At 38.2% G+C, this 23,369-nt stretch overlaps 1 protein-coding gene across 7 annotated transcripts in view; it reads right to left on the reverse strand.

Annotated features, from left to right (window-relative positions):
• TNS3 (tensin 3) overlaps positions 1-23,369 on the reverse strand; it is a 259,528-nt gene that overhangs the window by 169,656 nt on the left and 66,503 nt on the right. For 5 of the 7 annotated variants that reach the window (XM_086743082.1, XM_086743080.1, XM_086743079.1 and 2 more), the window contains 2 exons: positions 22,533-22,644; positions 6,469-6,506 (listed from right to left, as the gene is read on the reverse strand). In XM_086743082.1, the coding sequence (XP_086599208.1) occupies positions 6,469-6,506; positions 22,533-22,644 (150 nt within the window). The remainder of the gene's footprint in view (positions 1-6,468; positions 6,507-22,532; positions 22,645-23,369) is intronic. The other 2 variants (XM_086743084.1, XM_086743083.1) reach the window with 1 other exon arrangement.

Consider the following 23,369-nt stretch of genomic DNA (forward strand, 5'->3'; position numbering starts at 1 on the left):
AACTCAGTAACCTTGGAAAGCTCAGTCACTTTTTTTTTTTTTTTAATTTGAAAGTGCCTCACCACCATGCTCATGAGTCCAGCCCACTGCTTACTCACTTCTGCTAGCAGTCTCTTCCCTGGTTTCACCTTCCTAATGGAACTAGTAATCTAACAAGATGGACCAGGGTGCACTTACATTAAATCCACTGTCTTGGGCTTTTTTTTGTGGGTTTTCTCCATTTGGTTGGTTCCCCCCGCCCAACCCACCCATTTCCCCACCCAGTCTCCTTGCCTGGGACTACAAGTCAAAATTCTTTCTTACGGTGCTCATGGAAGTCTAGAGAGCTGCTCCTTTATGTACTTTTACTCTATATATACAGACAGGTAGAAAGTAGCTATTTATTTTCACTATACAAGCTGAACACGCAACCCAGGACCAAAACCAACTATCACTCCTTGCTAAGTTTTATTGCTGTGATTACTACCTCTCTCCCTTCTACAGTGCTGCTAGTCATGCTTTTTCCAGTAATTAAAGTCAAATTTTTGTTTATTTCTATGCATTTTTCTTTAATCACATTCATATTTTGTAGACTATTAAAAAGACTACAAAAGAAAAGGCACTATGGATTTGGAGGCAGTGGGGAGCCTTCTTTCAATCCTCTTCTATCAGCAACAGCTTAAACTAAAGAAAAAGGAAGAGCAAAATCAAGGGAAGAATAAGATTTTCTCAGAAACAAATGCCTAGAAAAAAAAAAACATAGCTTTTGAGAAAAGTGGCAAGACAAAGTGTCACATCAGAGTTTATATCTTTTATGATTAAAACAATTTCCATGGCTTTATAAATTTTAAAATGCAAAAAGCACATTATAAAGCTGTTATTTCTCTAAAAAAAAAAAGAAAAAAGAAACTACAGAATTTGAAAGATATAGTCTGGTCTAGATTTACTAGCATTCAAGTGGCACATGACAGCTTGACAGACCATCAATACAAAATTCTGAAGTTTTGATTAAAACTGCACTCCATTGGGATGTCTAAGACAGCTTCTCGAAAGGAGAAGGAAGAAGCGTGCTGAATCAAACCCATGTATAAATAAATTAATCTTACAGGAACTGGATAAAGCCATAGATCCATCTGCCTAGGATATTGGTTTATTTGAAACATCATTTCAGACTAGCAAAGAATCAAACTGTATTATGTAAAGAAAATGTCTTTTTGGCCTAAGCATAGCAAAAAAATTGTCTTCCAGGCTGAATTATGGATACATGTCATGTTTGTGAGGCAAAGGCATAAAGCTGAATCACACCTGATTCAGCAGAAGACTTCAGCAAATACCTAAATTACTGATTGTAAGAGAACTTAAGCATTTGCTTACAAACTTAATAAAATCAGTCAGTTCTCAAGAGGAAGAATCAGTATAAAAGAAACAGGTCAAGAAAATATGGCCAAGAGGTTCCTCCTCCCACTTTCAGTCTTCCTACAGGACAGAAGATAGAAACTGGTTTTCAAATTCCCAGACTTCAAAGAACAAAGTTTGACTAGAGTCATGAGATGACACCTTTCAATGTCCCAGCTCTATACCACATACCTAACTGACAGAATAAAAGTAAAAGATGGAAGAAACTGTATTCCAGGACATAGAGCTAAATGAAAGCCTTGTGGTAGGACAAACAAGTATTCCTACATCATAGGCTGAGAAATACACCCAGAGACAAAGCTACAAAACAAAGGGGACTCAAGTTCCCAGAGCAAAGCCCTGGGCCATTAGACATGCTATAGCTGCAGAAATCTCAGTGAACACTAATTAGCTATGTACATCTGAAAAAATAGCCACACAGAAACATTTCCAAGTTTAACACACATAAACCGAGGCCATACAAGGTAGTAATTATCTAAATTAACAGGGATTTGTACAGTAAAACAAAGTTATTTCAGAATTCTTTCTTACAATGTTTTTCAGAATGAAAACAAAAACATTGTCTTTTAGAGACAGTTTTTAAATACAGTAGATATAGGAATAACAAACACTTTCCTGACCTCATCACTTTAAAGAAAAAAAAGCATGGATGACTAAAGTACAAGGGAAAAAAAAATTATAGTAAACTGAGATAGTATTATATGCTGGTATAACATAGCAATTTGAAAGGTTGGCCTTAGTTCTAAATAAGCGTGCTGCAAAAACAAGTATGTTACAATAGCTTAATCTATCCAAGGTCAACGACAAGTTTGTGAGGGCCTTCCAGGATCAGAAGGGGCGTTTGCTATGGTCCAGCAAGTTAACAACACCTCAGTAACATTCTAGCAGGACAGCCTTTTTGGGCTCACTTTTCTATCAACATGCAGAAAAGTATGGCTCATCAAGCCGCCTTGATGAGCTCGCATATATGTCAGCAGGACAAGACCTCACTATGAGTATGTTCAGTCAGAATACTAGAGAAGTCATATTACAGATACAACTGTGAGTCTTTCTGTTAAGATGTATCAAGTTTCTGAGGCTCAGAGCAACAGCCCATCCTAACTCAGCATCCACAATGCACACCACGCTGATGGGTGCAGAAGTTGTTCATCAAACAGTACACAGGCAAAACAACTGTCCTGAAAGGCTGTACTGAAATCCAACGCTTCTACAGACACCAGTGCACATCAAGATCTCTGACACTGCACTGGCAGGAATGCAGCAAACAGTTTCACAAATAGGTTACGAGAGTTCACACAGGCTCCAAGAGTTGAGGGATGTCTTCACAGCAGACTGATTGACCAGCCCTTCACCGCACAGCCCAGTCAGAGCTCTGTCTCCCAGGACACGATCAGATTGCTTCAGTCCTGAGTAATCTAACCGCTTTTCAACTGAACAAACTTGCCTGGGAGACTCGTTCACATTATTTGGTGCTCTCTGCATGAAATACTGCTTCCTGACATCTGTTCTGAATTGGTGGATCCTTAACTTCCATTAATTCATCTCTGTAGCCATCCTCCCGCCCTCCCCTTCAGGGCTAAATTGCAAACAATAATCTGACAGAGACAAATGTATCTCTTAAGGTTTTCCATCCAGACATCCACTATGTTTACTTTCTTGTTTGTTTTCCTTTCCACAGACAATTCCAAGACTGCAGAATCTGAGCTTCTGGTGCTTTTTTGTTGTTGTTGTTGTTGTTTTTTGGGTAACTTGCCTTCACAGCTCATCCAATTTTCACCCTGGTATCCATCCACACTATCTAGTGGATTTATGCTACATAGTTTCAAATGTTATAATCTTTCTGCAACTGATGAAATGGTAGCAAATGCAACAGTCTAATCTTTGTTTCTTTTGTTTTTGTAAACCCAGATTTTCTTCCAGTTATGCACTAGGTTTTTAAATACTATGACAATGCTTGTCTGCATTTGTTATTTTGTACTCACTGTTATGCCAGTGGCAGCTGGAACACCCTCAAAGAACCAATTCAAGTTTCATCCTACAAGGCATCTAGCTGACATCCCCAACAACCCCAAAACATGTGTGTTCCTTCACTTTTATCTTCTGATCAAATTGAGAGTCCACTTTATTTTCAGGTCTGCATAAAACTTCATTTTCATGGATGATTTCTATAACAATAAATTTTTGGTTTTCATTTCCAAGCATAATGGCGGTATTGTCTTGAGAAACTCTTGAAAATCTGCATTGTACTGTTGCCAGTGTAAGGCCTGAGCTGCTGTTTTTACCTGAACACATTTATGACATTATCTGTTTTGTTATGAGGCTTGCATATAATACTGCTTTTATGAACAGTCATGATACTATTAATCTTTTGAGTAATAGTTTATCATGCTGATGCATTATTCTTTTCCAAAATGACTACAGGATCTCTTAAGTGCAACGTTCTTTATTCTCATTCACTCCCTTTCCACGTGACTGTCAGCTGACTAACTGCTTACACATTCTATCTTGGGGGACATTTAACTAATGTAAAAAGAGTCACTTCCCATAAGCTGTGGACATGGTAGTTTTATAGAAAATGCATAGAGTAATATTTATCTTGGAGGTAAAAGATATTCTAGTGAGAAGAGATACTTGTGGATCAGCTGGAGTCCATGAAACTCCCACACATGGATCTGAATCACTGCATATGATTATGGCTACAGGTATTCTCAAGGTTGTTTGCAACATCCTTAGATGGTCTTAGCATATTCATAGTGCAGCGTAAAAACCCACGAGAATCATTCCTGCCTTGAACTGATAACCAAATGAAAATACAGGTGCCATTTTAGGCAATAGAGGCAAAATTCAGATCTGAAATGGGATGAATGATGTAACAAGATTATATAAAACACCACTGTCAGCATCATATAAGTAGTCAGAAAAGACAAGACTCAGGAAAAAAATTCTGAATTTAAGCTATTTGTTGGCTTACTACTTCTCTGAAGAATCAGAAAAGAGGCTTTTGTAAGAAATAATTGTTTATTAAATTTGGTCGTGTTCCCATATCTTATTTTTCTATCTTGTGTAATACATGCTAGTAATTTCTTTTCAATTATTTAAAACCCATAAAATATACCACCACCTCAATGACAGTTAGGCTACTATATACTTTTGGTACTCCATATACTAGTCTTCTCAACACTCAAATGTCCAAGAGCATAAATACTAGTTGAAATATAGTTTCCTGTTTTTAACATATGGCACACGTATTAAATTATTTGTCTTCAAAATAAGTTCAAAGAATTTCTTACCACTGTCTCCAGCATCATTTACAAACCATCATTTCTGAAAACTCTAGATCTATGTAGCACAATCTGCTAGATACCAATGCTATCAAAAAACCAGATTCTTCCTCATGGAAGCTTGTAGAATTCCATACTGCAAAAGCTATTTGGAGAACCAAAGCTACTGTGCAAAGAGGGATCAACTATATCAGGTCTAATAAAAGTATTTTCTTCTGTTAAACTGTTTTGCTTCTACTCCTAAACCATAATTACTATCACATTACTACTAATGGTTATTGAATGTATATAGTTGATTAAAATCTTCAAAAGATAATACCTTACTTGCAAATTTAGTGTGTACTTTATCATATTATTTCATTAAAAAACAACATTCTGCATTTATTCAGCATAACACACAAAACATTTTCAAATGCACAAGTATCATTTTCACTCAAAATGGAAGATGTTCAGCCAGCTGACACTTGTACTGACTATAGTTTCTCCAAATTGCCTGACAAATATTCAAGTCCTTCACTAAGTAGAGGTTCTTCTCTTGAGTTCAGCCATATTTCTTGGAAGCACTGAAATAAACAAATCCTTGCACAAGGCCAAACATGAAGTCAACAACACAGGTAGCAGTACTAGATCCTTAGGTGTCCAGAAGCTCAGTGCTCCAACTACAAAAAACGTTGTCTTCATAGATAGCAAGTACTAATCAAAAGTTTTACCTAAAAGCAGGGAATATTAGCCCACAGGTACCTACCATGTATTCCCAGTACCATGCACCATAAGGTGGACGGTACTGGGAGAATGGTGTTGAGGTGGTTCTGGTAAAATAAAGAAAAGCCCTCCAAGACCGCTAGATTTAGGCTGCAACACTCTGTAAATGTCTTTAATTTACACAAATCTAGGGAAAGGGAAATTTTAAGTCATCTGAGACCATGGAAGTATTGATCTCACTTTGTGCTAATGAGACTCAGAAATTTTAAAAACTAACAAAAATCTAGTAATAAAACTGAACTGGGTGAAAATTATCTACAGTAGACACTGAAAATAAACTAATAATACACTTATACCTTTGCTAATCCAATGCCAAAAGTTTGCCTTTAAATCTGTTGCTGTAAAAATGTTATATATATATATGTGTGTGTGTGTGTGTGTGCATATATATATATCACATACACACATAGGTGTGTGTGTGTATACATACATCTTATTCACTCAGATACATTTTTTTTCTTTTCTGGTAGAACTATGGGGTTTGTATTTCATTCCCTTAACTTGCTTTTTTCAGCTTGAAACATGTCCTCCTGTGGGAGGAATGAGCAACTCAACCACTGGTGCAGATGTTTGGACTACACAGACTATTTTTTGACAGCTAGGCATCTGATTTAATAATCACCTTACAGAATCATGGAATAGTTTAGGTTGGAAGGGACCTTTAAAGGTCATCCAGTCCAACTATAAACTTGATGTGTTCTTTTTCCAATGTAATCGTGTTTTGTAACTAGTTTCGAATACTGCAAGACCTAGCAAGAATCCTCAGCAAGTAAGTATTTGCTGAGAAGTCAAAAAAGATCATTGCCTTTTCAGGGAAATATAAATGTGTAAGAGTTAAAATGTTTCACTGCCTTACTACGCATGAAGTCAGCAATTTTTCTATAGTGTGTTAATGCTTTACTTAAAAAAAAAAAAAACAGGATAAAGCACATGTGAAATCTTATTCTTAATTAGTTGATACAGCTTTTGGAGTCTCAACTTCAAATACATGTGCATCAACAGCAAGAAGGGAGACAAATAATATGCTTACCTTTTCTTCACATTTCCTGTGGCAGGCATACTTGCAAACTAAAACAAAAGCAAATAAAATATATGAGCAAAATAGTGGGTGGATTCTCCCCTCCATTTCTTTAGATCAGCTTACTACTAGAGATCTGGCCAGATTTAAGTCTGTATACATAAAAGTATTTACCTACTTCAAAACAAAACAAAAAAAAACCTAAAAAGCAATGCGTTTAATTTTTACTCACTGCAGAGAGATTAGTTAATTACAGCAATGTTATCAGATTTGTGCATTCCATCAGCTTATGACAACGTATGCCTAGTTTAACTTCATGGGCTGATTATCTTGTTTCCAGCTTCACTTGCACCAGAAGCATTACCATCTGAATAACACACATAGTAAGATATTGGTCCCAATGTAATTTGTGAATCTTAGTCACACCAGCAGTTCCAGAGATCTAAGAAAAGCAGGGTGACTTCAAACTCACAAGAGACCATGACAGCTCAGACTAAGTTCTGATTGTGAAATACAGTTTGCACAGTGTTGCAAACATTGCTTCCAAGAGGTGAGCACTTGATTTCTTTTAAATTCCTGTTGACCTAAGAGCAGGAAAAGATTAATTGTATTAACAAGTTCAGATTCAGAAAACAGCACTTAACAAGTAATCAGATGCAACAGCATAATAGCTATGATCTGATACAGGCTGGTTTTTAAATATTTTCCTTCTTTACTCTGAAATTTGCTTTATTTCCATGCAATGTCTATTCTTTGGGTTACCGTGAGCTTAATTGTATTTTAAATTCACGAAAAATTCAATCTCCAAGATCAGTAAGCCACAGAATACCAGAGAGGTTTAGGGTCAAAGATTAACTGGGGCCTAACCTTAGACCACTGAAGCCAAAAAGCCATGCTCATTTTTCGGTGCTTCTACCAAGAGAAAAATATTCTACAGCCTGACCCAACAGAAAAGATGCAACTACCAAGATGCAAGGCGAGCAAATACATGACTATGCCCATTTCAGATTCAAGTGAAATGAAAATGAAGTAATGGAAAACACTCATGCTCCAGTCACTTCTCAGCAGGAAAAAAAAAAAAAAAAAAAGTGAGGCTTATTTTCCCTAGCTATAAGTTAGGAATGAGTTCTTTCATGAGTGCTTCACAGGCTCAAGATTCTTTATTCTAAAAATTTACTAGTGTTCACACAAAATATACAGCTCGAACTATTGCATTGATAACAATCAATAACCACATACTGCTTACAAATGCTATCAACCTTAAAGCAAATTGAAGATTGTTTTAAATCCATGGGGAAAAACTTCATTTTCTTGTGTGACAGCAATGAGGGATACCTAAATTCATTACGTGATGTCATGCACCAAAACTGCGTATTTAGTAGAACTCATATTTTAAATCAGCATGATTAGCTTTGACATTGCAAAAGGCTAACAGATGCTCTAAAAACATGCATACATACTATCTGTTTCTTCTATAACCTACCTGGAGACCTCCTGCAAAATGATGAAGGTGAAACAAAACCAAACAAAACAAACAAAAAAATATACATATGCAATCAGAAAAACAGTAAAACTGCCAGGAAGTCTGTAATATCAGGGCAAGGTTCTCATCTTCTTTTTTGATTCTTAAGCCTAGATTTCTAGGGGGCAAGATGAAACAAAAAAAAACCCAAAAATAGATTTCGTTCTAAGATAACTTCCACGATTTTCCTACTGGCTCATGCAAAACCGAATCACAAACATCACCAATAATACACTAAATCTTTAATAAAGACATAGGTAAGAGCAAATGCAGTCATTGAGGTTTTTCAGTTTCCATATACATGAAAAGTCAGAGTTTGCTGCTCTTGTGTAACACAACACTACTGTCTTTGCTGGAAAGAAACCACTGAAGGTTATTCTGCCCCTCTACTCTGCTCTCGTAAGACCCCACCTGGAATACAGCATCCAGCTCTGGAGCTCCCAACATAAGAAGGATGTGGACCAGTTGGAGAGGGTCCAGAGGAGGGCCACAAACATAAGAGGTCTGGAGCACCTCTCCTATGAGGACAGGCTGAGAGAGTTGGGGCTGTTCAGCCTGGAGAAGAGGAGGCTCTGGGGAGACATTATAGTGGTGGCCCTCCAGTACCTAAAGTGGACTTATAAGAAAGACAGGAAGAAACTCTTCAGGAAGCCTCTTGTGAAATGACTAGGGGTAATGGTTTTAAAATAGAGGTAGGTAGATTCCGATTAGATATAGGAAAACATTTTTTACAGTGAGGGTTGTAGAACACTGGAACAGGTTGCCCAGAGAGGTGGTGGATGCCCCATCCTTCTAAACATTCAAGGCCAGGTTGGATGGGGCTCTGAGCAACCTGATCTGGTTGGAGATGTCCCTGCTCCTTGCAGGGGAGTTGGACAAGACAACCTTTAAAGGTCCCTTCCAATCCAAACTATTCTATGACTCTAAGTCAGATGTGAGTTTAGTCTAGATAGCAAAAACAAGACTGAGTCTTGCAGCAGCATCCCATTCAAACTCATAAGCAACAGAAAATACAGCATATGAACTCTATACATAATTAAAGGCAGAACATGTTACAAACAAAACATTGCTATATTTATGAGATTAAAAAAAAAAAACAACCCAAAAACTGAAGTATCAAGACGTAATTAGCCAAATAAACATCAGGCACTGCTCTCCAACTAAAAGAAATGGTGTATTTTTTTCAGGTATTTAAATCTATAACATTCTGAGGATAGAGATCTGATTTATTCATTAAGATAGGTGAAGCAATTCTTCAGCATCCAGAAGTAGCCTATTCATATCGAAATCTAGCACTTCCATGCGTTTGGCTGACTTAAGCCATTACCTTCCCTCCTTCACTAATAAATCTGATTTCGATAATAAAACTGGATAGAAATAAGCACTCTGAAATGAGAACACTGACTGTCCAGATGCTGGGAGTAAAGAAAGCATTCCTTTGTGTTCAGAGGCAGAAAGGATATTCTCCCTCTTCTGTCTTGGGTGAACGTCAAACTGCCCATTGCATATGTTGCTCCTAAAAGGCACACCAGTTACATCCCAACAAAATAAATGGATCCCCAAGCACAAACATATCTAGACACCAATTCTCTTTTCTTGATAGGTCAGAATTTCACTAGTAGACCAAATCTCTGCCCAGAACAACAAAACATAAAATTACTGAGCCCATTTTGACAGACTGTTCTTGGCATTTACCAGATGCTCAAGTGTGGAAAGCATTTTGCATAATCTATGTACGTCCCACTGAGGTGCAGCAAGCATCCCAAGTTTTCATTTGCTGGTAAGGTAATATTTTTATCTAAAGAGCTATATAAGTATGTGTGTATATAAATTTTTATAAATATATATACATGCGTGAACATATATACACAAATATACACATGTGTATGTCCACATATTCACACACTCCAAAATCTACAAAAGTCATGTTTGTAGAAAACATATAATCATTTGCTTAAACCAATTAAAATTTTTTTAAAAGGCTGTTAGCATAGAACATTGCTCAGGAATTAACAACTGATTGGAAGAAAGTATACCTTGAATCACTAACCTGCAGTCAATTATCAATCTCTAGATGATCATACCTATCAACAATTCTATTGTTAGTGTGGCAGAGTCATAAAAATAAATTTTGAGGTTCTTTTTGAAGTACAGAGTTAAGTCAGAGTACTTTTAAACTAATTTGTCTCTCTATTTTGTTGTCTCCTCTATTTCCCACACCCTCCATCTCTCCAAAAGGGAGGAAAATAAATAAAGGAAAATATATATATACACACACATTATTTAAAAAAAAAAAAAAAACCTGTCATCAGCAGGGACAGTATGAAGGGAGGTATCAAAAAAAAAAAAAACATGAATTGGGTATAAGGAAGTATGCAGGCACACAGAGAGTGAATGGAATAAGGGCCATGCTGGAGCAGTCACAACTCTCCAAGTATCTGAGCATAGAAGAGTTAGTGGAGAGAAGCATCATTGCTTTTCCAAGCACATCCTGGAATGCAATTCATGTCATTTTTTCCACTATAGTTGCTAACTTCATGAACAGTGACAGATCCCTTCACGAACACTAGCAAATAAATCACTCACCCATAGAGGAAAATCTATTTGCTTGATATTTCATTATTTAGAATTCATCTTGCTAAGACTACTTTACAGAACTATCCTGCCTAGATGGTTGCACCCCCTCAGCCCAAGGCAAAGAGACGAACTACACCAGTCATTAGATTGCCAGAAAGACTGAATCATATTTCAGTATGTCAGTTGTTTTTACGAACAGTAGAAAGGTGCACTTTCAGAAAATTTCTAATGCCAAAATAAGCCGTATTATACCAAAATTGAGCAACCCAGTCTTTTCAGTGTGTTAAACATGCACTGCAAAAACATGTGAACCACTAACCATACTCACTATACATCAATTGTTAAGGAAAATACATGCAACTTACAGTTAAAAGATCTCAAGAAGCATCTTCTACCAAATGTTTGGCATTCTTCAGGCAACGCTTACAAGTGAAATAGCACTCAGCTCTTTTCAGGACTACAGCCCAAGTGTATTCAAATTTTAAAATGTGTCTGAAACAGTCTGGAGGATTTAATGTCACACTCAGCAAGGCTACTTCAGTTCTCCAACTGAACAGCTGAATGTCTGCATCCCACACATCAGCTCTCTCAAATACCAGACTTTCCAAATTCGTGTTTAAAGATTCTGGCATCATTTCCAAGAACAACTGTCCCAGGTTGGCTGGCAATGAAATGGAGGCCAAGTCATATTTAGTCAATTTACTATACTTCAAAACAGTGTCTAAACAATAGCTCTGAGAATCCATTTTTTTTAAAGCAGGAGAAAGGGGAAAAGAAAAAAAAAAAAAAAAGGAAAAAAAAACCACATTCCTCTGCATGAAAAGGGACACACGTTAACTCTTGCAAGTTAACAATACTGCTGCCAGGGTAAAGACAGAAGGATAAGCACTGTGAATCATATTCCTTAGACTTAAGCTCCAAAATTTTTAAGAAATAATGTTCTACTTCTTAGATTCATGCATGTAAGATTCTCTCTGAAAACCAATAGCAACATATTCACAAAGTAAGAGAATACTTTTGTAAACTAACCACAAAATTACTTAAGTTTTTCTCTGTGCAGTAAGGGCTACTCACCGTCACATTTTAGCATCTAATGGACATATGGCATGGCAATACATTCTATATATTCCATACAAACCATTCTGTCACACGGTACATGCAGTGAATATTAAGCCACACATTTTATCAGGTGATTCTATGATGGGTTTTCACCTGTTTGTTTTCAAAAACCCTATCTATGATAATGAAACAAACAAGACAATTCAGAAATCCTCTCGGGGCAGAAACTTGCGTACAAATAGAGAACCCAAGAGATGTAACTCAGTTTAATATCTTACTAATCCCTAAGAAATATCACTTACCCCAAAAACACATACTATACAGCGCTTGGTATTCATTTTTAACTTCTTGGTGACAAACAATAAATTAACATATTGTCGTAGTTCAGCCCCGATCGGGACCAGACTACGCAGTCTGTCTCTCGCTCCCCCCACCCTCCGAGAGAATAGGGGGAGATGATATAAGAAAAACGGCTCAAGGTTTGAGATAAGGACGGGGAGAAATCCTTAAAGTTACCGTTACGGGCAAAACAGACTCGACTTGGGGAAAACTATTCATTTATTTCTAAAATTAGCAGGAGAATGAGACAGGGAACAAGATAACCTCCCCCCACCCCTCCCTCTTCCCGGGCTTAACATTATCTCTACTACCTTCCCCTCCCGAGTGGCACAGGGGGGGAAAAAGGGAATGGGGGTCGCGGTCAGTTCATCACGCGATGTTTTACGCCGCTGTATCATCGTCGGGGGAAGAACTCCTCGCATTCCTCCTCTGCTCCAGCATGGGGTCCCTCCCACAGGCCACAGTCCTTCGTGAAACTGCTCTGGCATGGGTCATTTCTTCCACGGGGTGCAGTCCCTCTAGAACAGCTGCCCCAGTGGGCCCTCCACGGGCCACAGCTGCCTTCAGGCCTCCACCTGCTCCAGCGTGGGGTCCTCCACGGGCTGCAGGTGGATCTCTGCCCCTCCGTGGACCTCCATGGGCTGCAGGGGGACAACCCGCTCCACCATGGTCTTCACCACGAGTTGCAGAGGAATCTTGGCCAGGAGGCGCGTTACTCCTCCCCCTCCTTCTTCACTGACCTTGGCGTCTGCAGCCGTTCCTCACAACAGGCTGGCAGACGTCTCTCAGGATCCTTTTTACATCTTATTCACTTCTCATCTCCTCTCCACTTCTTGCAGCCAGGCCGGGCCGAGTTGGGCCCAGTCGGCTGCCCGGCGGGAGGCCAGAGGGTGAGGCGTGCAAGGCCCACGAGGCTCGCGCCTCCCCCTCTCTGCCCCCCGCTCAGCTGCTTCACATCTTCTCCCCCTTTTTTTCCTGTTTTCCCCTACTTAAATACGTTATCGCAGAGGCATTATCACGGGACATTCTGCTACCAATTGGCTTGGCCTTGGCCAGCAGCGGGTCCGCCCTAGGCCCGGCCAAGTCCACTGAACAAAGGGGAGCGACTTCTAGCAGTTTCCTACAGAAGCTACCACCTTAGGCCCCCCCTTACTAACAAAACCAGAACACATATCGAATCACAGACCTAGCTGCTTGAAATACCCTTGCTTTCCCTCAGCATCTCCAACTCAGCTTCCCCAAAATAGACATATAGGCTATTAAAGCTATTTTTTTACAGTAATGGAAGAGTCCTTGATGATCCACAAAATGTAATCTAAACCAAGCATATAAATATACTTGTGTAATCAACACTTAGTTTTTAGAGTTCCCAATTCCAGTCTTCTCTCTTAATACCACAGAAAGATGGGTGTCAGAGGGTTGCAGCAGTGGCAAAGCCTAGCCATTTTAGTAGCAAGGCTAGGGATACCACTGCTGAGCAACATCTCCCTCCTGCAGGAAATGTTTTGTGTGAAATCCCAGGTCTGTCATTGGCTCTGAAGAAAAGATGTTTTCCTTTTTTTCAGAAAACAAATCTAGATGTTTTAACAAATGCATAGCAAGGGCATCACAACAAGGTCTTCTCCAGGCAGAGTTTGGTACAGAAAGATCTCCAGGACCAGAATGTCCCAAATGGAGAGAATTGTGCAACTTGCTGGCCATTTATTTTTTTGACAAGGGTTTAATAACATTGTGATCAGACTATTAGAACTCTCACCAACACATACACTTGTCTGCTGATCTGTTCCTACCAGTTCTGCAGCAATTCAACTCAAGATAAAGATCCCAAATGAAATCAGTATGAAAAACTGATACATGGAAATTAACTGCAGCATTAACAATATGATGGCATGCAGTTTTACATGGGGTAGACGCACCTTTGGTGGAAGGTGGGGGAAGAGTCCTCTAGCTGGAAATATTGGGCTTTAGCTGCAAAAATAAACATTTCTATTTTTAAGAAGTTATCAGAGTCACATGCCAAAGATGTCACAAATCTAACAGGCATACTATAGTAACAACGTCTGCTGGTGCATTTCCTGTGCCTCGAACATTTTCCTAGATTTTCTTTGGTGTTTTTTTCAGATTCAGCCAACCATTGTCTCTTCATCTGAATATCGCTCCCAGCACTTCATGACAGCAACTGCAGACACTGTTTTAGAAGATGAAACCTAAAAGACAATTATGGGAAACTTGTGCAAAGTTTCAGCATTTTTTACTTGGGGTGGCTATACAGTAAAGAGCATTGTGAATGAGATTTCCCACAGATGAAATATTCCTCTTGCTGTTACCGGTAATAGCAGTGGAAAATCTTCATTAGGAAAAAAATATTTCAGCACCATCGCTGCAATAGTATGTCTGTTCTTTTCCTTTACTCCTACTTTCTTCCTACCTTGTAGGAAGAATCTTGACCACCAAAGCTTTTTTGGGGTTTGTTTTGGTTTTGGGGTTTTTTTTTCTGTGGAATTCATAGTGTAACTTTATCATTTTAACTGCAACCTGAACACTCCTGGGTGGGGTTTTTTGACTGTTTGTTTGTTTAATTTCCCATAGATGCCGTTACAAAGGCAGAACATAAGAACAGTGAAAATGTTTTCACGTTTTTAAAAATAAAGTACTCATACAGCAACTTTTTTCTCATCTTTTTAAGCTGCACTTGCAAGTCAGGTAGGAAATGATTAAACCTTAACCCAGTTTAGGATCAAAGGTTATTTTTAGACCTCCTCCCTCCAGCCGAACAGACAACTCCATGTTGCAACATTTCATCCACAAAACCATTTCAACCAGACTATGGTTTAGTGTAGCAAACAACCCACATGAAACAAAAGAGAGGGGAAAAAAAAAAAAAAAAAAAAAAAAAAAAAAAGGTTGGACTATCTCCAGGTTTTTCTTGCAGCTGCAAACACTGCAAGAAGAACTGTAAAATCTCAGAAGCTCGCATGTCTGTGATCTTGAAAAAATATCCTGCATAAATTATTCTAAGGGCAAGAATCAGAGAAACATATAAGAGATTAGCTTAAAATGGTGATCTTCAAAATTGGAAAATCAATATTGTTAAAAACTTATTTATTATGTGGTAAGACCTAACGGGCCTGGAAGTTCTGATCCATAGCTGTTCTTAAACTCTTACAGAAAATGGAAGTTACAAACACCTTCATCAGAAGATAAAACAATACAGGCTATCCAAAGGAGGTCATCAACATGATCCTTCAAGGAATCACACAGTTGTAGGCGTGTTTTCCAAGAGTATTTTTTAAATCTCATTAATGACAACAGATGGAGACTCTGCATAAAATCAGCTAACAACTCATCCTCTTACATATTTACAGGATTCAGATCCTGAATGTGTCTAAATGGAGTTACATTTGTAGCCCAGCTTAATTTCTTGAAGCTTTCTTCATGTACTAGAAGAAGCTCTTCAGCATTACTTAAAACAGACTTCTCCCATCTCTCCTTTATTTAAATTTTATCTTCCTATAGATTATTTCTGTCTTCCATGGTAGTTCCCCTTCCTCTTCTCTTATTGAAGTCAATTAAAGTGTGAGGTTTTAGCTAAATGCATTAAAATTTACTTTGAGGTTCCTTTCCCCACATGGCATATCAAGTTCATCACACTCAAATTATACATTCTAATGATGGTAGCATTTCATTTCAGATTTTTTGATGAAAGCAGATAATTCTAACTTCAATATACACTTAGGAATTTTGGTTTCTCTTCAAGTGGGCTACGTTTATAAAATTGCAAGTATACCAGATCACATAGTAATCACTGGTTTTCCTGGAAAAAATGCAAGGGGGGACCTCATGGGCTCACATTTCACAATTTTTTCCTTTTTAATTTATTAGCTGTAATGAACAGAAGTTGCAGCTTATTAGAAAACTTAGCGGTTTGAACTTTAACTTTAAAATAAATTTTATAACAACAGATCAAGTTGTGGCACAATTAACTCCATCTTTATGAGGTAAACAAATAGGGAACTCATGTTTCCACTACAGACAATTTTCTGAAACATCATCTAATATCTGTGATGCAGCTTGGCTGCTACGAAGATTAAACATTCCACTGGAGGTTTTTGCTTTGCATATTTTTTATTTTTAAATTAGTAGAAATTTACCTTAGAGATTTCTGTCAAAACACCTCCTCCCTCCTCCAGTTCCCACTGGGGCAGCAACATGCCATCATGTACATTTTACAGCTTCTCTCAGCTCCAGAAAGGGCTGTGTTCAGCCAGAACGCTTATGTACCACTTGTGTGGCACCTACTAATTACAGTGGCTTCTTCTGTATCTCTGTATACTCCAGTAAGTCTTTATTCATCCTTCCCTTTCATGTCTTTGCTGTTGTTATGCACAAAGCTTCCACATTTTGCTATCTAAGCTCTGTGCTGAAATATGAATGCATAGCTTGTACAGCTGTGTTAATTAGAGTACTCTGGTGGAAGCTGCTATTTACTGTGTGCACCTTTTGTCTAGAAAAGAGGTGCTGACCTTCCCAGGCTTCTGGTGTCACAGATGGGCTATAGTCCATGCTTCTCTTTCCAGCCTCCTCCTTCCCAGAACAGTACACTCCGTGTCACTCACGTCCAGGTCAACATCCACCCATTTCAGAGGGGTTCCTAAAAAGACTTCTCTGCTGCCACTAGATCAATTCATAGTCTCCCTTGGACATCCTCCCAGATGCCTTTCTCAAACAAGGCTGACAGTTAAATTAGAATCATAGAACCATACATTCTATGTTTGGGTTGGAAGGGACCCTTAAAGGTCACATAGTCCAACCCCCCTGCAAAGAGCAGGGACATCTCCAACTAGATCAGGTTGCTCAGAGCCCCATCCAACCTGGCCTTGAATAGTTCCAGGGATGGAGCATCTACTACCTCTCTGGGCAACCTGTTCCAGTGTTCTACCATCCTCAGCGTAAAAAAATTTTTTCCCTAATATCTAACCTAAATCTACCTCTCTCTATTTTGAAACCATTACCCTTTGTCCTGTCACAACAGGCCCTACTGAAGAGCTTAAATTAGGTCCTTTCAGCAAGAGCCTGGGTCCCTACCTAACCATTGCCTGAGCATTCCATAATCCCTCTTTCTTTGAGTTCACAGCAGCCACAAGCTATTATTCTGCTCTAGGGATGACAAAAGACCATGCTTCTGGGTTCTACAGCCTGCATATCCTGGTTTACATGCAGCTGTCTGTTGAATCATCAAAGATTGGTCATAACTGAAAACATACAGTGCTAGGAAAAATAAATTCTAGGTCTCATTTTCTCACAAGTCCATATATCTCTAAAATTTGGAGGTAATTACCAGTTCATTGCTTAGGAAAATATAAGGTTTTTCTGGTTTGTTTGTTTTCTGCTGTTTCTTGATGAGTTTAAGCCATACATGCAAGAGATCCATCATTACAAATCTTAAAAGGATTAACTGAAGCAGTTACTTTAACACCATATTAAAACAGTCCCACGGAAAGCAGTACAACTTGCTGGATCAGTACTCAAGAAAACATGTTAAGTGCACTTGTAAACATTACACAAAGCAAGACTGATATAATGAAAAATCCTTTTAATTTGATCAGTCTTTTCATTCTCTTAAAAATCTCCCACATTTTATTATTAACATAATTACATGGGTATGCCTATTGCCGTAATTAACCATAAGATGGTTATGCTAAAGTTACATTGAAATTACAGTTAATATAGATCGTCTATACAATGTATTATAAGATTAACAGATGTACAGATCTCATAATACACCCATATATGTGCCTAGTAATATCAGATCTCATTTCACAAAAAGATCACTCCATAGAACCCAGGGTGACACAAACTCCTCTACCCCAAAAATACATGCTACATGCTTTGCCATTCAGAGTCAACTGTAATGCCACTGGTCCAAGCAGGATAAAATTACTTTGGCATTTCTAGCTTTTTAGTTTGTCTGTCAGAATTGTAGCCACAGACACGCTTTGCACATTATTAACAGACTAATAACTTAGCACTTACTTGAAAGATAGAGTATATAAAACCACCTGCTATCATGTAAGATAAATATGCATATATTTACACACACAGTATACACAAACAAGTCTTAAGAATATTCACTTTGAATGAGTCTCAATATAAAAATGTATTTTATCTTGCCAGAAGCAATGAACACTCGATTAAAAACAGATAACTCTTTGATCAGGTAACTCCGACTAACCCAAACCAAAATTTTAAGTAGATTGCTAGCAGTGATCACACACACAGTCACAAACAAGGAGGAGAATTTCAAAGGAAAATATCAAACCTCTAAGAAGAAGCATAGCTCCAATTGTCTTCAAATTCTGGTCTATGATCTGTAAGCAGTTGGAAAGTCCTGATTGAATAGATCGCTGTAATTTGATTAGAAAATGTACTATCTACTATCACTTCATGCCACATGCTCAAGTAAACAGTTCAGGTCTTACTTACTGTAAGTCAATCAACACTTTTATGAGACCATATGTTAACATGACTGAAGACAGAAGTTATACATACAGATTAATTTTAAGTAAAAAAGGGTGAATTGTATTCTTTGTTATACTCAGCCTGCACACAATACTGTGGTAAGCATTTCTCTGCTCACAATATAGCTAACACTACATGCCAATGTAATTTAACATCTCTTTGGCTAGCATTTATACATGGTTCAAAATGAGGAAGAAAGCAAAACTCACATGTAGCCAAACTATCAAACAGAAAAAAAAAAAAGCTTTCAGGAAAATCAAATCTGAGGAATTACAATTCTACAAGCGCTCTTACTGTGATCGCTCCAACACATATTCCCAAAGCCAACACATTCACGGCTAGGTTAGATTAACAAAAAGATACTCAGTTCATTCAAACTACCATTTATTGCTTTAAGTTCAAAATCTAGTTCATGGAATGCTTTGTATTGCATGTAAAGCCTCACTAGTAGCATCTAAAATATTAACTTAGTCATCAACTGGAGGGGAGGGCAGTTTCATCAACAGAAATGTGTAAAGTGTTTCAATTCTTCTTACTTGTTTAATCCATCAATGATCTAAGAGCTAGGAAATAATATTGCATTATTTAAAACTACTAGAATTTCCCAAATCTAGTGTCTCATTTTTTAATTTGTCAGAAAAATACTTTCTAGAGATTGGGAACATTCAGAGCATCTAAGAAGCTCTGTTCAAAGTCATTTGGCCAAAACATAACAAAGATAAATCATAATTTTAAAAAGCAAAAGGAAAATAAAGTAAAATAGAAAAAAAAAGAATAAAATAGAAATTCAAATGGAAAATACATAGATATTACATCATTATGACAGCTTGTTTACAAATAAAGTAAAATACTGAATATTAAATATCTAGGGTTAGTAGCTTAAAAAAAAATAAAATCAAAAAGCTTTTGTAACACTGCAGCCCTTGGCTAATTATGTGAATGTGCATGATTAGCATGTATATCTGCTTAGCCCTAAACTAAATTGAACTGTACCTTCCCTCGATCAGGGAAGATCAAACCAGAGCTCAAAAGCATTTGAGTTTGAGGCAGTCCTGAAGAGACACAGGGAGTCACATGGTCCTTAGTTTACTGCAGAATCTGCAGGTACTGTAGAAATCAATCAACAGCTGTTTGTCCTTTTTTCATTATAAGAAGCTACAAAGACACAGCCCAACTGCAAACAACATAGCCCAGCTACAAACCTTACCAGGCAGGGAGACAGCCAGAAGCTTCTCCTTCAAATCTACCTTTCCTACATTGCTTTTGTAGAGCTTGTTAAAAATAAATTCACTGTAACTGAGTACGCTTTACTGAGGTGGACTGAAGTATATAAGGACAAATGCCTATCATCATTCAAGCGTACCTTTCAGTCAACAATCCTTTTTTCACAGAAAGCTTTTAGACACTGCATTCAGACCTGGCTACTACCAAAGGACACATTTCACAATTCAGGGTTAAACGACACACCCCCAAAATGACTGCCACATACTAATGAAAACTTATCTAACCAACACAACACCCAGTTATGGCTTTTTTTTCTTACAAGAAGTCGATGACTCATTGCTAAATAAACAGTAAATACTACATAGTGACCAATGTGGAGCCTCCTCCCTCCCCTTATTTCTCTTGACATGTAACTTTCCTTTAACTGATAAGATACTGCAGTCTGGAAGGAACCTCCAGTCTGCAAAAAGAGCTATTATTTTCTGAGGAGAAACTGTTAAAAAGCCAGATTCTCTCATTAATACACAAAGGAACTTTATTTCCTCTTAACTAAAGGCTTTTCTTCTCCCTCCCCACCCCCCCAATGCCAACTTGCTCAATTTCATTCAGCAATATCAGGGAGAACTTACCAGAAGCAGCAGCACCAGGATTTGGCTCTGAAACAGTTGGTTTATTTTTCTTCATATTAACAGAGTTTCACAGTACTAGGGTACATTTCGAGTACTGCAGTGCTGGCACAGGAACAGACAACTTTTAGTTCTATCTTTTCCAAAAGTCTGCTTTATAAAGCCCATGCTGTAACTTAAAATACAAATGGGTTCTTATTAAATTGAAACTACTTGGAGTCATCACTTCATTCTGTGCAACTCCTGTTGCACCCATGCCACAGGTAAGTATCAAGCAACTAACAATCAAAATGTACCAGCAGCCAAGAAAGACAGTGGGTCTGCCTGGTGCTCACATCAGCAAAAGGGGCTATGCGATACTATCAAGGGGCTCCTTCTGAAAATTGCACCCAGAAACCTAGAGAAAGTTATCCCAGACTTAGACATGGACACAGATGTATCATAGCCATGAGTGTATTGGTTTGGGGAGTGTGTTGGAGGGATCCCAGTAGGAATGCTTGTAGAATTCAGTTCCTTAGGGTTTTTTTATTTTTCCTGAAAGCTTTTTTTGCCTCGATGGTTTGAATACATGTGAATTTTGCTCTCTTCCTGATATTTTGAACCACAATAGAAACACTAGCCAAAGAGGTGTTAAATTACATTGGCATATACTTGAGTTTCTGTATTTGAATCAAAGCTATTACACACTGGGGCAAAAGGAAAACTTGCTCACACTCATCCTAACTTCTGACCTGTTTACAAGACATATGGTAAAGCTCTTAGCACCTCTGGTAGGTAAGCACAGTGACACAGCTTTTGCAAATACAACACTTCCAGCTGTGAGAACTCAAATCCAGAGCAAACTGGCAAACATTTTTTTTTCTACTCCCATCCTCAAGGCCCCTGCCTTCAAAGTACTGATTCTCTCCCGGTACAGTGCTTTTTACACTGAACCTGATCAAGAGAGTCTTCAAGCAGTTCCTTTACTAAGCAGGCTTCCTTCCAATGATACTATTTCTATGATTCTATGATTCTATGATTCTGCTAAGTTGGAAACAACTAAGTCCTAAGAACTCTGGAACTAAATTCCAGAAGGGCAGATAGAAGAAATACGTTAAAGAAATACATACGGAACTACCACTCCTACGATAACAACTGTAATGCTAAATAAGCGAGGTACTTTACATTTAGCTGTACATCTGCAAAGTCTGCACATTAGCTCAGGAAACTCCCACATTCCTTCCACATCCAGATCTCTCGCCTCCTTCTCAAACCCCCAGAGGGATCCTAAGGTGTTTGAAGAATATATGAGGGAGAAGGTGGGAGAATGAGATCCATCTAGAACTGGGAAATGGTGCAAACACCTCTAAGTAAAAACAGTGACTATGCTTCAAGTGAAGAGACAATACCATTCTCTTACTAGGAGATAAACCACACACGCAGGAAGTAAGTAGACTGTTTTATTAACGTGGAATATCAGGAGTTGAACATTAACCAGGCTAAACGAGTACAGGGGATTGAAACCCCTATCCCTGGACAACTTGCAGAAAGGACATATTGAGCTTTCCCAAGATTTAATTCTGCCCCAGGTATCCCATGCAGAAGAGGCAAGTATGCTCAATTCTACACAGCAAGGGAATTGAGTGAGGGAAAACAGCAGTAAGGAGCAGGCAGCAATGCCAGAGGCAGCTGAGTCTCTCTAGTCTGTGTATCCAGGAGAACGATCACTTTATTGTTTCTGCGAGTGATTACACTGAAGGACTAAGGATTAGACAGCATATAATGCAACTGGAAAAATTAAAGTAAATAAATAGATGGCTGCTTTTGTGAATTTTTGCAAACTAATGCAGAGTGAATGCCTCAGTGAATGAGGGTCACACACTTCCTCATTTGGAGACTTAATTCCAGAGGCATCTGTCACCCACTGTGCACACATCACTCACATGCTCCTCAGAGAGCCTTCACAAGCGTTGCCTTATTCTGGAACCTGCCTGAATAGCAGAGTAATAAAAGCACATCATTATACAAGTCCAATTACCTACTACAACACTCTACTCCCTTACAAAAGCTGGGAACATTATTATACAAAGAAATGAAACAAAATGAGGTGGCAGTTATACCTACTCCAGGGGGAATTCCAGAAACAAGGATCCCTAGAAACTTTTAACATTAATGTAAATTAACTTCCTTTACAGAGCAAGAAAGTAAACAGCACATTATATGTTACTCACCTCTGCAGGAAATGCCTTGGCTATCAATTAGTTGTTTGCAGATTCCACAAATTTTGGATTTTTTAAAAGACTTATTTTTGAAGGTGTGAGACCTTGAAGCCGTTTCTTGAGGCTGGAAGCAAGGGGAATAACATCAGACCTGCCCTCTGCTTTTGAGTCATGCTTTTAAGTGAAATAACAATAATTTTAAATTAAATACAATGGTAGCATGTCTGTAGTATAATAGTAGTATGTAAAAGTGCACTCTCTCTCTCATCCTCACTCTTACTCAATAACACGAGCATTTCACTCTCAAGTGTGGGAAGCAACAGTGTGAGGAACCTCTCACATACCAGGACACAGACACTGCAAGACACTTTACATCATAACTTCAGAATTCACTTTGTGACTTATCTTTTAAGAGGAAATACAGAGGAATAATCTCTATGACATGAACCAACAACATTCTGACCTAAGGTCTTATCTACATAAAAACTTGCATTAGTTCAGCTTAAAAATAAGTAATGCTCTATCACAGTAGCCAATTTAACTCATCTGGTGCGGAAGACAACCTGGGCTTTTCATTTAATAAATGAAAAGTGTCCACGCAAGTGACTTTGGCACAGATTGCTAACTTTAAAATCACTTCGCATTTTTGCTGCAAAAGTAAAGTACACCAGTTTAAAGTAACATTATTTCCACAGAGTGTCACAGTAACTGAAATATCATGTTAAAATATAATGCAAAACCAAAATTTCTAATTGGGGATGGAATTGCAAAAGCCAATACCATACATGCAATGAGTATTATATGGCTGCTACAACTTAGGGAACATTTAGGTAAAACAATAGAGGGAGC

Source organism: Chlamydotis macqueenii, chromosome 2, assembly GCF_036417535.1.
Source record: "Chlamydotis macqueenii isolate bChlMac1 chromosome 2, bChlMac1.mat, whole genome shotgun sequence".
NCBI classification, from domain to species: Eukaryota; Metazoa; Chordata; class Aves; order Otidiformes; family Otididae; genus Chlamydotis; species Chlamydotis macqueenii.